General features: G+C 37.3%; 1 protein-coding gene across 1 annotated transcript in view; it reads left to right on the top strand.

The window, feature by feature from the left end:
• Positions 1-18456, top strand: part of LOC143181058 (uncharacterized) — a 219603-nt gene that overhangs the window by 107496 nt on the left and 93651 nt on the right. Inside the window, exons 4-8 of the mRNA XM_076381249.1 lie at positions 10976-11340; positions 14901-14927; positions 15173-15344; positions 15456-15654; positions 17865-18060. Coding sequence (XP_076237364.1) covers positions 10976-11340; positions 14901-14927; positions 15173-15344; positions 15456-15654; positions 17865-18060 — 959 coding nt within the window. The remainder of the gene's footprint in view (positions 1-10975; positions 11341-14900; positions 14928-15172; positions 15345-15455; positions 15655-17864; positions 18061-18456) is intronic.

The following is an 18456-nucleotide window of genomic DNA, read 5'->3' as shown; positions in this document are numbered from 1 at the left end:
GGTGATCGATTATCTGGTAGCGAGTAGCTGTCAAATATTCTTCAATTTATTTGGCTGTGTCGCCATATTAACTGAACATTGTTATGTAATTGACGAGGAGGGAGAACGTTTAGAAAGACGACCGCTTGCTCCTCACAATCAACTACTGTTGGACTATTTGTCTACGAAACATCATTCCATAGATGTGTAGATATTGTGTATTGAAGTAACGAAGCGTGTAAGCTTTAGTTTCTGCTCACGAGGCGTATAGAATGCTTCGCGTCAGTTGCAGAAACGTCGAGGAAGATGTAATAACTCTTTACTGTATTCAATAGAGAAGTGGAAGACGTGGGTAACGCTCTTATTGTGGATATAATTGTGGAATGTTTATACCTGTAGGAGCGTCAGTAGTAAATGATGCTAGGGTTCATGCTTTTCGGGAGTACACAAAGTCGTTACACAGTAGCAAGCATGTTCACTCTATTCACTGACGTGCTTAAAGCTGGCTACATATTCTCCAACAAACTATGTAGGACACGTTTGTACATTGCTAGAGAGTTTTGGAGGTTTGCGAAATAACTTTGTATATGTGACATTTATTGTTATTGTCGCTTGGATAAATAATGTTATTTTACTCATTTTGTATTTCGTAATTGAACTGCCTCATTGTATGCCTCCTGACTGCTACATGAGTGTAAACTTGAAATACATTGATGAATGGAGAAAATTATAAGCCACACTTAACTCTCATTAATGTACATATGTGCAAAGTATGTACGTACTTAAGAAGTAGAATGAATGTAAGAAGCGTGTTTTCAGTCTTTAATTACCTACTCGTGCGGGGTACTAATGATCTTTTTATTGGACTATTTAAATTTAATTCTCAAATTTTCGCAGTGAGATGTTCTGTTATCCTTTAAGCTAATTTTGTGTATTATTAAATATTATTAACATTTTTATAAATGCACGTATCAAAAGGTGTCGAAACATTTCCCTCGAATAGGATATTTTTAAATTTAAGTAGAATAAAATTGTAAGACTGCCAATCTCTTGCAGAAAGCCATTGGATTAATTATATTTAAGAGTATTGGCTCACAAATCCTTTATTGGAATGATTTTGTTAATATAAATCAGAAAATGAATAATATTAGAGGCATGCCATGAGGCAAATCACTAAATAAAAATGAAAAAAAAAATACAAATTTTACAATGGAAAACAGAAGGAGAAAATTTTAAAGGGATTCTGCTTAAAATGAAAAACAGTAGTTATGTTGTTCGAAATATTTTATGTGACCCTAAAAATAATGAAAAAGAAGAAATTACTAGAAGGTCAAAGTACATACATTAACTGTATATTCATAAGATAATTTTTTCAAGAAAAAAGCTATTCAACCCTTAACTATTGATATGGAGTCTGATAAATCCCATGCGATAAAATTCTTATTATTTCTCTCATTAATTTCCGCATGAAACACTTTATAATCAAGATTGCACGAACCTCAGACCTAACTCAGTTTCTACATAATAATTATCATATTAATTCTATAAATATTTAATTCCAGTAACTTTTAAAATCCTTTATAACTTAACATTGTCTATCCATAGTTAAGAGTTAATATCGATAATTTATATCCCAAAATGAAAGTTCATTGAAAGTAACAAATATCCTAGTACTTTTGAACATTAATGCTCATTCAATAATTTTCGAATCGTCATTCTTTTCAATGTCTACCTCTTACCAACCGTATCTCATACTACTGACACGATTTCTCATCCCACACAGTTCCATAAATATACTCCGCAAAAAAAGCGATCAAGAAAAATCCTCGTCTCACGCTGCAAAGGCGACACTCATCCATTCCCATCTATGGAACAATATCAAGGCAGAATCTTAACTTCGTCGTCGATTCGCTCGTCGCGATTGCGAAGCGGCTCACAGCGTTCAGAGGCGCAGGCCTCGCAGCTCGACCGTACAGAATCTTATCTACAGCGGGGAATTATCGAAAGCCTGCGATAGATTAGATTTCCCGAGGCGACAAACAGGGCAGGCAGTCTCTGGTCGTCGCGTCGGCTCGTCCGTTCGGTCGCGCGCTAGCCGACGCCGTTCTGAAAATAAATGCGTTCGAGGATCTCGCGGTGTCGTGGCTGCCAGTGCTGGTCGTATCGCCGCGCGCGACGCTTCTGGGTCTTATCGAACCGCTGCACGCAAATACCGTGTACGCTGCCCCGTGAGGCACGAGGTGGTTGCCGTCTTGTCGCGTTTCGCCCTGGTGTCCCCTGGTTTTTTCTCATACCGAAGGCGCCGTTTTTTCTCATACCGAAGGCGCCGTAATTTCGAGGGGGAGCAGCGTCGAAGGCCTGGAGGGTTGGTCGGGGCGGCAATCAGGATTGGTAGCGGAGCGGCCGCCGAGGTTGGAAACGCGCAATTCATGGCCCTCGAGGAGTCGTAGGTCTGGCACACCAAGTTCCTGCTTCTATTTAAGTAGCGCTAACAGAAGTTCGAGTAACTTGTGCAGTGAAGGCTTTCATTGTGATTCTGGTTGGTAGAGACGTTATTATTGGCGATTGGGAATTGATCTTTAATTCGTGGAAGGTGGATTTAATATTTCTGTACCTGAGAGTAACCCAAGGCGGTTTTTGTCATTTTTCAGGAGAGTCAAGAAACGAATGCAATTATGCATTTATTAACATAGTATTTGAAGTAGTTTATACTATTACATTTCCTTCGTTTACAATGTAACGTAACTAAATTTCTATTATTCTAATGAAACGAAGAGAAAGCAATAAGATTCTGTAGAGAACTTAATTTTGGAAAAAATGGACTTGGGTTACTCTGGCTCTAAGGTACAGATTTGGTCTCTTGATTGGACTAGTCTTGATTTAGAAATACCTTCAGTGTACTTGAAATTGAGGAACGACCTGAGGTGCCTCATTTCAAGTTACACTACTTCCTCGTTATGGTTTCGTTGTTATATTCACTGTACCTTGAAATAATTGAGTCGGAGAGTTAAAGAGCAGTACTAACCTGAAAACCACACTTTAAAATATTTGATCTCAACGTATAGTTCTGTGCAATTTACATATCTGGACCACAGAGCCACAGTACATTAAATCCACTTGTTTGGTGGCTAATTTTAGACCTGCACTATTTTTCAGTTCATTCGAAAAATTAGAATTATAGTAAACAAATTTTGGTTGTCATACACTTACTCACATTTTTGGTAAAGTCACTAAAAGCTACCATTGCGCGACTTAATATCAAAATGTTCATAATGTCACATGCTATAAACTTGTGAACCATGAGTTTATAACAAGGATACTGTATTTCATGTTATCTAATACAGTCTTTCGTTTTATATTATATTTGCCTTTTCATATTTATATAAACTTTATGCAACGAACGACCTCGTTTTACTTAATATAAAATTTCGTCGTAAAGAGGACCATTTCTGTTCTTCAGTCAATGGGTTACATTGTCACTACCGTGTCGAACACTGATGATGTTACTCCTGTTATCACATTACACATTGCATGATGTGATTTCAATGTATCTCCCTAGCCACAAGGACTCCGCAGTGTCATATTCCAAAACCCATGAACATCGAGAAACTGCGAAACATCGAGTCAGTCTTCACATACACACAGTTGCACACTGTGAAGTGTATTCAATTTTAACTTTTTCGCGACGACAAAATTGAAATAGAATCGTATAATACGAAGTTGTAAAAATTGCATATGGAGAAAATTTAACAAGTTTCAAAAAATCTTTTTTCGTGAAATTCGTTGTATGAAAAACTCAATTTATTAATTCCATCAATCTTTCATTATTTCAATGATTTATTGGGACTTTTTTCTTGTAAAACTCATTCACAATGTTTTTATTTGCAACATAAAAGCATTGGCAGTGGAAAGGTTCACTAGATACATGGCAAGGGCATGGGTAGATGAGCGTTTTCTGCGCTGCGTGCTATTCACTGCATATTTCAGTTGAAACGTAAATCATATTTTGCAATTGGACTGAATATACAAGCGTTTTCGCACATTGCATTTCCCATATCTTTCCCTCCCTTTAGTTGTAAAATCCTCTGTACAGAACAGGGCGGAAAAAGCTCGGTTAATTGAATGCTTGTTTTAAAAAAGTATAAAAAGAAATGCTTTTGATGAACATAATGTACCTTCAACTCTTGTCAAATGGCTAAATGTTTATTACATACAAATAAATGCATAATTCCTGTGTATCGTAAAAATTGAAATATATTATTAAATGTCGGAAAATTTTATATAAATTAAATTCTTTTTGGGGGATTAACTTTAACGATACACAAAGACTTCAAACAGTGTTTACGTTTACTCATAAATACTTTCAAATGTAAAACTTGCAATTTATCTTAATTGTTTAGTAATTAGAAAAACATTGTGGTGTATTTTGTCTTTCATTTTCTTTATTTCCAGTTTTCAAGTTTCCTCAACTTTGTTATAAAAAGTATAATAAGGCAATGGTACCTTAGAACTACCACAAAAAAAGTATAACCAACTAACGCTAACTTGTACTATCCTTACAATTTGAGTTTATAAATTTAATAACTCTTTGTGAAAAAAGTTGCGAATACTTGTAAGATATTTTGAATTTTTGAGCAAAACTTTTCCGCCAGTAACAAAATGGTATAGTAACAAGTTCTTATAACTAAAAAAATATCAAAAAAGTCTGTTACTATAAAGTTTGATAAGAACAAAAAAGTTAGTCTCCTGTAAAATTATATCTTTCATATATTTTAATCCACTTCCTTGAAGCTTGATTAAGAAAGTTCAATGTTTTCATATACAATCCTAAGAAGTTACTAAAAACATCGACAATGAGTGAAGAAAAAATGAAGCTTATATTTAAAAAAAACAAAGCGCCTATTTCTTACTTTTCGAACGATGAATTAAGCACTATACAGTTTTTCTTCAAATATTCTCAAAGGAATTGTATAATTTATTTAGCACCTTTAGTAAAATACCCATGCGTTTGGTGAAAATCATTTCAGTAGTATGCGAAAATGGTCCACAAAATTCGTCAACTTTTTACACAGATCGCGCTCGATTGTACATACATTCCCTAAGTGCTAAAAGTACGTCTTATCTATTCGCTCCCACGCCAGCATGTCACATCCGCGCGAGATACTAGACCCATCGAAAAAAAGGCACACCCCAGCCCCGCTCTTGAGTCGTTACATCGAAAATTCGGGCGTCGTCGAAGAGTAGGATGGCGCCAGACGAGCGTTCGAAGGGGCCAGGACACGGGATTATTCGAAAGGGGCGCTAATTAAGGGAAACTGGAGGCTCGCTCGGCGAAGCATGAAGCTCGTCAGCCTCGAAATCGAGCAGGCACACGCCTGGTTCGCGCCGCGTACGCGTTTGCTCTCGTGTACCGGAATTCGAGGCTCGTCATTAATTGGACGTCGACGTCGAGCGATCCCCTCGAGCGGCGGCGAGCGGGCGGACCGACGAACGAGCAACGGACAGCCGTTCCGCTTGCGACCTACTTTCGTCAGGCGAGCTCCCGTCGTCGTCGTCCCGATTAAACGCGTCCCGACTTCAGCCTCCTAGCGCTGTGCCATCCGAATCGCGAACGCGTGGATTGCACGACAATCACCGCCCCGAGGAACACGATGGCTCGAATGCTTTCGAATTGCTCGCGCGTGACACGGCAGACGTTCTTAAGTCGACGTTACGGATAAAGCGAGGAATGCTGGAATTCCATAGGGAGTATCGGCTGAAGTGTTTACGAGGCGGAGTAGCTTCTTTAGGAGATTCTTTCTTAGGAGATTCTTTTTCGATGAAAGGATGAAAGGATTCCATCCTGTGGAGGAAGGAATTCGGTGGAAACGTCTGTATGTTTCTTTTAATGACAGACTTTGTGAATCTTCGTGAATGTTGTTGATATGTAGGAGAGCTAATACCAGTTATGTGCTAAAATTCTTACAAGAAAATGAATGTTGTGGACATTAGCGGTATTGAGATATTAATAAAATATTAAATCAATGGACAGTAGTGGTATTGACTGTTTGAGGTAATCTGGCAATTTCTTTATTTAAGTAATTGTTCTTTCTGAATCTCCTCCTAGACGACTTATAAATAAATCTAGAGTTATTCTTTTGAGTTTTAACATCTCTTGGATGTTAATCCAAGGATCATTTTATAATCCAACACAATTTTATTAAATTGTGACATTTTATGTCACAATTGTTGAGTGGAAATCGGATTATTGTAATGATTACTATACAGAGTAGTAACAATCGACAACAGTTGTTAGAAATTTGGAGAGGTGATTCTACATATCGCAATAGGACTAAAATCAAGGATACGAAAATTAAGTTAACTTTGTTCCAGAGTTATTAATTGTTCCAAAGATGTATAAGACTCGCGTAAAATGTGTCTGACTCAAGACTTACTCTACTGCCAGCATGCATTGGGCACGTCAGATATAGCAAAGTCAATAGACTAATTCCCCAGTGAGACATTTCTCACACATATCACACGAAAATTACGTCTCAAACACATTTTCGTCTGATTTTAACGTATAAAATCACTTCTTAACATTTCTGACACTTGTCCTCGAATATCCTGTATGAATTTTAGTTTATTATAATTTATCCATCTGTTAGTAAAATTTTTAACAATAATACGCATTATTACAAGTAACTGTTTGTAAGTACAATTAAAATCATTGGTGATTATGCATTTAGCGAAATTTTCATGAAAATAAAGATATGGACGTTTTAATTAGGTTTAGATGTTTAAATACTTTATTAACTGTGGGTTATATTCATCGTGTGAGATGTAGCAGAATTTCGTTATGAGCTCGCTGTTAAATGTACGATTTTCTTGAAGTTGTTTTTTTTATATTTTCTTTTAGTGTTTTCTTTGAGGCAGTAATACAAGGTAGAGATACACGATCAGTCGAATTGCAAACGGATAAAAAGTAAGGAATACACGTGTATGATTCAAGTTTTAGAATAAGTAACATAATTCATCTACTTCTGTATAAAAATGTAATTTAAAACAGATATATGCATATGCATACGAATTTACTCTTTTCTATGAAAGGCAGAGGATGGTTGAAAGGTGAAAGAGGGTCCATCCTATTTCTAGATGAAATGGTACATTAATTTTTGCATGTTTTGCATGGTTTGAATCAGTTACATCTGCATAACGAAAAATTTTTCGCTTGGAAGGAGCTAAGTAGATTCGTAATTCTCAGTCAGACAATTTATGTACGCATACATAATGGATAAGTAGAACAGTACTTATAGACACAGTTTATGCAGACATAGTATAATCGATAAATGTTCTCATATGCATTATACACATTCCTTGTAATTCTTTTTACCCCTTATACATTTTAAGAAATGAATTTCGTGTTACCAGTCCTAGTATCTAACTTTCTTCTGTGAAACTTATTTTTGGTTCTAACTTCGTACACAAAACACGGAACGATGTTTTGAATAGACACTGCCACATTAAATCTATTCTGATCTATTCCAAAATGCAAATATTTATGAAACATTGCGTTCAACTAAACGGAAGGAGGTAACCCTTCGGCCTTGTGGTGGAGTGACGGTGTTATCCTGACTTTTAAGCCATCCCAAAAGACTAAATATAAAACTGCAGGAAGAATTTCTTCGCTACCCCAGTTTCAAAGAAAACATTTAGAACAATTTATGTGATGTACCCTGTACTCGGTGGCCCCCTGTCTCTGGCCATCTGAAACATCTCTGGTATTCTAAATATTAGGAAGAAGCTAAAGGTTCCTGACCTCATAGTTTCAAAAGATGCATCATGTATACGGCTGAAGAAATTTTAAGTCCAACTTCATTCTTTTATGATGACATGTGTCTTTATTATAAAATAACCAAGGTATTGCTGTAATTATGGACGATATTATATTATATTATTATAATATATAACGATGTTATCATATATTATCGTCAGTAGTATCACTACCAAAGAATTTATTTACGAAAATTATTACGCTAAAATGAATAAATAATAGTAGAATTTGATCTGAATATACAATAGCCTTGAACTAACCCTTTAATTAAAATGTTTCTATTTTCTATTTAAATATTAAAAAATTATTTAAAATAATTCTTCTAAACAGAGCTATACATTTCTGTATGCTTTTTATAGTGATATATAATAACTACTCAATTTTTGTCTTTTTCTATAGAAAGTAAAAAGATACTATAACACTCTAAATCCTTATCTAATTAATTAATATTTCTTCTAATAAAGTATTCATCACAGTACCCACATTTGTATGAAATAGCTTCTATTGTGTTGTGAACTTCGTGTTTGACCACTGGAATGCGTTCTCATTAAAAAATTCAAAAATTCAAAAACAGTTATTTTTGTTATAAGCTCTTCAATTTCTTGCATCAAGCAAATCAAAACTGAACTCAATCCTAAATTCTGTATTACACTTTGAAATTCGTCTATTATGTACCAGGAGAGTCCTAATACATTTCAAACTACGTCTCATATGCCCTACATTATGCAGAGTCTGCTGTATTCCCTAAAGATTGCTAATCTGAACAATTAAGTGGATCATGGGTAATGGGAAACCATAGCTCCCCGTCGAATCGACCTATTTGGCAGAAAGCTGTGCGTAAACTCGGCCGAGAATAACGAGTTCGCGGAAGTGACTGGAAATAGCAGGCGCCAGCAGATTCGCGAGACTTTATTCACGTTCGACGAAAGCCATCGCCCTGAAGGACCGTAGTCCTCGGTAAAGTTCTTCTTCGGATCTCTGAGGCTACGGCCTTCCAGCTCTGATGTTCGACAGAAAGCTGAGCAAAGATAGAGTTCAGGAGCAGGCGGTGTTTAGGCAGGCGTCAGTCGAGAGATTTATCCTGGTACATCTGAAGCATGCTTCTCAAGAGCTAACACGTGGAATTCGTACGTTGAACTGAATTCCTTTGAAGTGAGTAGGTCTCGTACAATTGAAGTTTATGAAAAAGGAAAGATGTTGAATATTTATTTTTAAATCAATCTTTTGTATTTTATCTGAATGTTTTTCATATTTTGTGCATTTTGATTTCACATTCTCCTTAGATCGTTTAATTCCTTCGTTCAATTTTGCTACTTCGATAATTGATTAATCATTATGAAAACTATTATACTGTTAATATACTAATTTACCACTGTACTAATTTACTACTATAATAATTTACCTTGTCAATCATTATTGTAATTAAACGTATCTATTATAGAAAAATGATATGTATTTAGAGAATTTGCTGATACTTGAACTACCTATCACGTGATCACAGTCACGTGATGATTACACATGCGCTGAATATGCAGTGTTGCTTCTAACAGTTTCTTCGCGTCAATTCAGAGGTCAAGATCGTCTCTCGAATTTCATTCCTTTTATCGCGGAACAAATGTCTTGTACTTATCAATTTAATCTAACTTTAATTTTTATGATCTCCGTGTGTTGATTTTTTACGTTTTTTGTGTTAAAACTCTGTTTCTTGTGACATAGAAGCGATTCTGAAGCAAGGAAATATCGACAGATCATTTTATCAGATACATCGTTGATGGTAATGCTTATAATATTTGTCGTTGGCATGTAGTATTTTATGTCGTTATTCGATAATGAGCAAATTAAATTATAAACCTTTACCACTGTTACACATAATCTGAACTTTTAATGCATATGGTGTGAGCTACAATATTTACATGAAGAGTATTTCAATATTTGATATCAAAAATATTCATGAATAGTTTATAAACATTGATCAGGTAAAAAGTTGTAAATTTTCGGTGTATGACTATTACTAACCATTTTTGTTTTAAAAACCCTATAATTTTACCATATTACCGCAACAAATCAAAGTTAATATTCAGAATTTAATTACTATAGTTGAACATAATGTTCTATGCTAGTGTATGACAGTATCGATATTTTGTTATTTAATATGGGGTAGAATGATATACAAAGTGTCATTTCAGTAAATTTTGACATTTTAACTTTGCATGTATAATTAACGTCGATAATGATGGGTAAAACCGTAGTTCTTGCTTTGAGAATCTTTCACGATTACTCCTCTATTACGTGCAACTATTCTTGAATTCTAGGTTTCTTTCATCGATTTCAATGAATTTTTTTAGAACTTCCGAATAAGTGCGATTATTTATAATAAGCTCTTAACGATTTAATTCCCTTCGAATCTCCATATACACCGAGAAAAAAGATAGTGTATATGACCACCAAATGAAACTACTGTTTTCATAAAATGAATAAACTCATAAAATGAATGCATCAAATTTCTAGTTTCATCCAAAAGCATTTTTCTCATAACACGACAGAGATATATTAAAATTTAAATATACAGGGTGAATCTTGCAACTATATCACTTGAATTTTCTTTAAACCGTTGCATGAAAAAATGTTTCAAATGGAAGTTATTTGGTGTTGGGAATATGCTTCTATTGATACCAAACAACTTTTGTTTGAAACATCTTTCCATGCAACAAATAGTTTACAATAAAATTTATATAACATAGTTGCGAGACTCCTGCACAAAATTATAAACGAACATTAAAAGAAGTATTAACTTCATTCACCTTCCTTTACTACATTACTTCAATTCTTAACACACTATTTGAACATCACAATCAACAGCATCAGTATTAACACCCTCCCCACAAACAGTGCGTTAATATTCTATCATCCATAACATTACGAACGCTACTTAATATCATCAATCCCCTTTCTAAACCCTCCCACAACGCATCATTGCTTACATTGCATAGCCAGCGTATCCCATACACACTGCATCGTTACATTCGAACTGGATTAATACCTTACATACATCAAGCTGAAAAAAGAAGGGGATCCCTTCAACACCCCATTCATCCTCCATCCTCCCCGCGCTCCTCCCTAGCGAACACGGGAACGACGAAAAGGAGCATCACACTAAAAGGCATTTTGCGTTGGTTGTTTCAGGTGGGTCCGGCAGGGGGGAGGGTGAGGCTGGCAACGAGGTTCCAACCGGTAGGAGAGGCGGCGGTGGCGGTGGCGGCGGCGTGGGTAGTGGAGTCGGAGGGGGCGGGGGTGTCGGGGGAGGAGGAAGCGTGCTGGGGGTCGGGGGTGGTGGCGGAAGCGTCGGGGGGAGGAGCGGTTCCGGGGGTGGTGGCCGTTCGAGGGACGAGCCGAGGAGGCACACCCTCGGTGGCGATCATCAGCCGTCCCTACATCATCAGCAGTTCAACGCGACCCAACAGTTGCACCCCCTTCATCCCCATCATCTGCCGCCGCCGCACGGCCAGTACGGTACGCCGCCCACGCGTCACACCACTATGGATCTCGAGGTGAATCTTTGCTCCCGCAACATGTAAATACACATTCACTCTTATTGTTTGCTCTCTCGTTTACACTTTCTGCCCCGGCCCACTCTACGATCTCTCGTCATTCTGCATCCCTTTCGTACCTATGCGTCACCAATAACGCCCCCGACGCGGCAGAGAGGCGTTCAGTCGTCGGCTCGCCGATTCCGCGCGGTTTTCGCGCCTGTTCACGGGACGTGACTGACCTGGAACGCGGGCTCGTCACGTCGGGACGTTTGCTCGGTGGTTTTCTTTTATCTCTCCTGCGTATCTTCACTCTCCTGCTGCCCGTATGTCTCTCCGTTTCATCAGGCCGCGCGAGGGCTGCGAGCACTCGCGAATATTCGGAACTCGGGGCGAGGGCATTCATCGGGACGGGGGATTAAAGGGGTGTTCGTTGCGAAATGTACTGTCTTATGGAGTGTGGCGGGTTTTCATGGAGGTAATGGAAGTATGGGTTTTATAGGGGAGATCTATTAGTACTGATAGCTCGGATATAAAGTGATATAGAGTGTCTGACGATATTTGATAGGCGCTTTTTTTTAATGGATGGTTGTATACCTTTTGTAAGGTAAAAACAGTTATCAAAAACTGAAAAATAGGAATTGTATACAGGGCATTTCGTGTTTTAGCAGCAGGGGTGCAAGTAATAGAAAAATGTTTCATAAACGTAGGTCGTTTAGAATTCATTAAGAAGTTATAAGTTTTGCCTTCATATCTGTAAAAAATACTGGCATAATTTGGCTGCTAAAGTGGGAAACTCCCTCTATTGTGGTATTTCCCAGAATTTGAATTTCTTTGAGACACTAATAAATGCTAATGTAATACATATATTTAGCTCTTATTTAAATATCTGAATATAACTAAATGACTACATGGGATAAATTCTTTAAAAAAATAGAAAGAAAAGAAAAAATGAGAAAAAAGAGAAATATTACACATACTGATAGATAAACTTATGTGACTTTTAATTATTACAATATTTCATGTATTATAGCGTTCTTCCTATAGAGTAAGTAATTTATCTTTATTTTTCATTTTCGTTTATAGTTACAAAACGTTAAAAGAATACTCCCTAGTTTTTTAAAAAATTCTCTGTCACTATTTGAGGGATTATCTTACATTCAACAAATCTTATAAAAAATAATAATTGCCGATAGCCTGTTTATTGAAACATTTGATACATTAAGCGTCTAGGTAAGGAGACATTTACTTTATATTATTATATTTCTTCAGTCACTTTAGAGGAGAATATACCGTCAAAGGAATAAAAAAAGGACAGCCACTTTAGCCTTGCGGGATACGGGAAGATAATCTTAAATCTCGTTACTTTCTTTCGCGTCGGTATTACAAATTAGCGGATCGCGTGCTCCGATTACGTAAGGGACGATCGTTGGCCGAAGTATCCGACAACGGCGAATGGCTTTAACGGATATCCCGAGGTCAAGAACCGCGCGTAACGAAGGGAAGAGGTTAATTAAGCTGTATCCACCTACGCCGTCCTCCCATTTCTCGTCTTCTATCGTCCCTTCCCGAACAGTACGTTCTCGCGCCACGTTCGACTGTTTCCAATTCAAACAGACTCCCAGCGATTGCAATGATTGTTCACCGAGAATTCGAGTTTCGGACAGCTTGCCTCGGGTTTTAGGCGTTTCAATTTGCTATGTAAGGGAGGAAGCTAGGAGTAGATGAGTTTGGACCAGAACATTGTGAGGTGAATGTAGCATTTAATTGTAAAGAGTATTTGTTTCACTGAAATCGTTAGATAGTTCTTTTGCCAATATGTTTCTGATTAACTGTAGTACCAGAAATTGTAATACCGCAAGAGAATGATAGAAGCTGTATAAGCAGTCATTTGATCTAATCTTACAATAAGAAGTCTAATATAATCCCATCTTATGTCAGTTTTTGGCTGATAAGGAACATATCTCGCCAATATTATTTGGGTGAAATTTTGTTGTCAGTGATAAACTGCAAGAATGTGAGAAGTATAATTAAAGTTGGGACTATTTTTTGCGATGACGACATAGAGCACCACATGATGCATCGCGGTGTTGTGGCTGATGATATTATGCGCTAAACGGGACAATATGTATTGTACATTTTATATGGTATACTTTAGTATAGTATATAGTATTTAATTAAAATTGAAGTCTTCACAAATTGAAGATTAGTAATAGAAACAGGTATGTAATAATAATTAAATACCAAACAATCTGTAACATTGGTAAGAGATGAATCTTAATTAAGGGACAGAACGTATTCAAATTTCGCGTGTAGCTCGTAATAATAACATATCATCCCTACGATGCTGTGAACAACGCTGATATTCCTCCACCACGTAAATTAATTCAAACTCTAATTATATATTTCATATACAACAATGCTGGATTATTTGCTCAGAATTTTGATTTAGGACTGATTAACACTATTCGTCTAGCCAGTGGCAGGCTAGCTTCTGTGTCGGCGTAATGTAAATACCATCAGGCGTTCGCCATCTAAATTTCATTGGACGAAACATTGACAGAAGCCAACCTGCCACTGCGCTGGCTAGGCAGACAGTGTTAATTAGCCCCCACCAGTTCTGGAAACCGACGTTACGAAGTGAGCTTTTCGTGATAACTGTCTAAAATGAACAAACGTATCCAAGATCTCTTTTTCATAAGGAGTTCGAGTGCTACTTAACTATTATGTACTACAGCTCTACTGATTTTAAGATCCCGCTATCTTTGAAACAATAAATGATCGTGTCAGTTAGAAGGAAAGACAGTCAAAAGGAAAACATTCGACAATTCCTGGAATTCTGTTTCTCGAGCTAACTGTCCAGCTATATCCCCGAACCACGAACAAATAACTCAGCATTGTTACATATGTATTCTTGTACATTATCACCAACAAGAAATTTCTCACAGTCATATTCAATCCCATGTAGAACAAATTCACAAAAAAAGTACGATGAATTAAAGTAGAAAAAGTTTGGATTTCTCGTTATATTCTATATCTAATCCAGCCAATAGAATTATAATCTCAAACTCGAGTGCTTCCAACAGTATGTAACATCGCAGCCCCGCGCATGCCTCTCTCATTGTGTATCCAGCTTCACATCGTGTACACGTGGCATCCCATCTCTATTTTTATTATCGTGCACCGACACACCTTCCTGCTCGTTTCTCTCCTTTCAACCTTTTTTACTCTACTTGTTTCTTCCCCGACCGCCTTGTCACGTATAGAGACATTATCAGTATCATTTTAGGCGCGAGCTGCTCGCCAATAACGCGACCGCCAACTTCGTCCATCGATGAAAACCATCGACGGGTGGCCATCGACGAAATTGGCGATCGCGCGAGATTTTTGCAGGACTCTGCCAGCCTGGGATCAGGCTGGACGACTGGATCATCGATCGGCCTGGCGATCGCATCGTTCCGTTCTTATCTCTCGAAAGTACCATTACTTGCAGCAACCCCCTTTTCTCAGCCCCATGTGCATATATACATCTAACTGGTTTACTTGTGTCTGTGTTTCCGTGTACCCGACGCCGCCGACAGATGGGGACCAAGTCTCGCCAGAGAAAGGTAATTTTTCGATACTTCACCCCTATTCACCGTCGCTTGTTACCGTGTCTATCATCGAATCGCACGAGACGTCGCATGCAACTGTTTCTCATCGTTCACTCGTCACTGCGAAACCTTCTTTCTCTTCGATCGAGACGAAAACCGCGTGTTGAGAATAAAGAATCGTTTGGTTACGCGAGCATCGAGGGTGTACAGAGAGCAGGACGGATGAATTGACTCGGGATGGTTTTTCTCTCTTTTTACAGTCGCCTCTTCCGCGCGGGTACCCACCTCCCTCTTCGACGATGTTGTTCGATGACGACCCGGGCATCATGTCCGAGGTGGAGACATCGAGCACCGGATTCAGACGGGGTGGTAAACAGAGAAGCAGCCTCCCCGTTGTACGGACCCCCAGTAAAACTCTGGAGCGACCACTAGGTAACTCACGACCCGCGATAGAATTAGGAGCGTCTTGTTGCTGCCTCGCTGCTCGGTGCCCTTGTCGGACTTTCCTCACGAAACGATGCGTTTCTGTGGACGATTCCTTAGGTCTAGTGTTCCTGCAGTATAGGAATGAGACGAAGCGGGCGCTCCTACCGAACGAAATCACAAGCATAGACACCGTCAAGGCTCTCTTTGTTCGAAGCTTTCCGAAACAGCTCACCATGGAATACTTAGACAGTCCTCACGTCAAGGTTTACATACACGATAGCAACAAGGACATGTTCTACGAGCTTGAAGATCTCAGGTACCGTTTTCTATGTAATACAGATTTCATTTCTGGGGTTGTAAGAAGTGATGTCCAAGTGCTTGAAATTTAGAGGAAGACAAAACCAATTTTTTTAAAACCAAGTTAAGGATTTGATTATCCAAATAGCTTGAATATTTGAACAAACTTGAAAGAATTCAACATGCTCGAATGTTTCAAAACCTTAGGTGCATTCAAGTTGCTTGAATCGCTTTCAAGCTTGGATGCATTGATGTCTTTTCTTTTTTTTTAATTTCTAGAATAATCTTGATTATTCTTGACTTTATTCAAGCTTTTTCAAACTTTATCCAAGCAGAGTTTATTATTAAAGTTGAATATTATAATTAAGTAGGAATATATAATCAGATTTGTTTGGATAATCAAGTTTAGTTAAATAATTAACTTTACTTAAACATTCAAGTACATGATTTGGTTTGAACGATTCAAACTAAGCTTAGTTTAGATTGTATTTTCAACCTACTTGGACACTTCCAGTTGTAAGGCAAAATGACTCTGTTTTTAAGAATATTGGTATTTAAAGTTTTCAACTTCAATACTGTGTTACGGAGTTGTGTCTTTTTGAACCATTACTTTTCAGTGAAAAAATTATTTTAATACTCGTTCTTCTTTCGGAAACTATAGGTTCTATATTGCAAATCTCAATTAAGGCCTTAACTTGAATTTTTGAAAAATGCAACATACGTCGTTTTGTCTTACTTAAAGCCACAGATTTATTGTAGAACTTCCTCCAGATCTGCTTTTACAATCTTAACTATGTGTGGTTGGCGAGAAATTGAATTGGATAGACTCGAACTATCACTCAAGGCGTCCTAACCGCAAAGGATTATTACGAGTTCTGATCTAGAACAGTGCTGTTCAAAATTCTTACATAAGTAAAGTAGCTTTTCTTCATGATCGCTATAATTTATAGCGGTATGATAGCTATCGTTTATATTCGTATTAGATATTCGAGATTTTTGGGTAATTTTGTACTTTTCTATGGATAACTAAAAAAATGGGATTTGAAAGAGATTTGTTTAGCATGTAAATACTATAACGTGTACTTACAATTGCATATTTTGTGTATTTTTACATATTATGAGTATTTTGTATTTTTCATAATTATTATAATTTTGAGTATATTTATGATAAAAAGTACTGATAATTTAGAGATATGAATGTGAGCACGAATTAAGATTTATGTGCGGTGCGTGCAAATTAAATAAGAGATTATGGAAAAAGATTGATGGATGCAAAAAGTCTTGCCTACAAACAGTACTGTTCAAAAGTATAAAAAATAATTTTCGTTATATAATGTTTTTTGTTGAAGTACTAGTAACTCCTCACTCGTATGGTGTTAGTATTATAATATGATGGCCTCACTACAATTTTCTTGTAAAACATAAATAATAGTGGTATATTTATAGAAAAATTACAATTTTTTCAATTTAGTACTCTTTATAACTTATACATGGCTGTTTTTCATTAAAAAAAAACATTGAATTAATGTAAATGTAACTTTACTGTGTCGAATATCTTTAATAACTACTCGTTCAAATTTTGCATATGCATATGTATTTACTTAAAAAAACGTCTTTTATACATAAGGAAATGTCAGTTCATTTATGGTTACGTTAATCTAAAAGCTCTGATATACACACTAGTTTATTAACATAGTTAGTGTGTTTAGTTTTTTATGCTCGGTTGATCTAAAACAAAAAAAAAATTGTAGAATTTTGTATTTTGCATAAATGTCAATATAATATGAATTATTACTTAAGTGACTATTTTCTTCATGATCAATTGTTATATAACTTTATGAAGTATGTATAAATTCAACTACAATGCTTCTATCGAAACTAAAAAATTATGTTTATACATTTCGAATATTATTCACATAACAAATGCAACTTGTTCTTCATAAGGTTTAAATACCTCCTTTCACAATTAATATAACTTCCTCAACAATTATTTCATAATTAATCGAATGTAAAATACTACAAATATTCCATCATTCTTAATCTGATATCTCTCATCTAAATCCTACAATTACATACATCTCTAGCTCCGTTCACATGACAAACGTGTAAGAGGTTAAAGTTCAATTACAGTCCTCCACCCAGGTCCTCAAGCTCCCAATAAACAGAAACTCCATAGGCTATCCATTTGCGAATTCATCACGACAAAGGATATTCCCTGGTTGATTTCAGGTCTCATCTAAGAGACATCCGGGATCGTAGCGTCTTGAGAGTGTTCGAGAGCACTGACGGTGTCACGGGGATGCCAGGACCATTGGGAATACCCGGAGGTGGGACAGGATTGCCTCCCCATTGGGAGGACCAAAGCTACTTCAGCGAGCCGGAGTTCGACAGCGAGTATCAACATCAGCACATTCACAAGAGCAAGGTGAGTCCTCCTCAACATCCAAAGAAATTTATTCGCCTTATCTCGTCAGTCTATCGACTCGGTCACGCAATAATACTATCACACAGCGCGTCATCCTGTACAAAATTAAGATTCGACTCGAGCGTATCGCGCGTCCAACGTTCGTCGTTGAATTCCGCTTTAGGGCTAACTTAACGAGGCTAGGATTAAATAAATACAACTCGCGCGCTTCTAAATCGGAGTTTCTCTGCGTAATCGATCCCTATCCGACGCACGTGTGATCGCGCGATCGAGCTGACGCTCCCGGCTGGCCCCGAGTTCACAGCACGTAGGAGAGATCCTGTGTCAGCGATAGCCCTCGACTACCGCGGCCGCGCGTTAACCGTAAATCTTTCGCGATGGATGACAAGTGGAGTC

Source organism: Calliopsis andreniformis, chromosome 6 (genome assembly GCF_051401765.1).
Source record: "Calliopsis andreniformis isolate RMS-2024a chromosome 6, iyCalAndr_principal, whole genome shotgun sequence".
NCBI classification, from domain to species: Eukaryota; Metazoa; Arthropoda; class Insecta; order Hymenoptera; family Andrenidae; genus Calliopsis; species Calliopsis andreniformis.
This window is presented reverse-complemented; position numbering and strand designations above follow the sequence as displayed.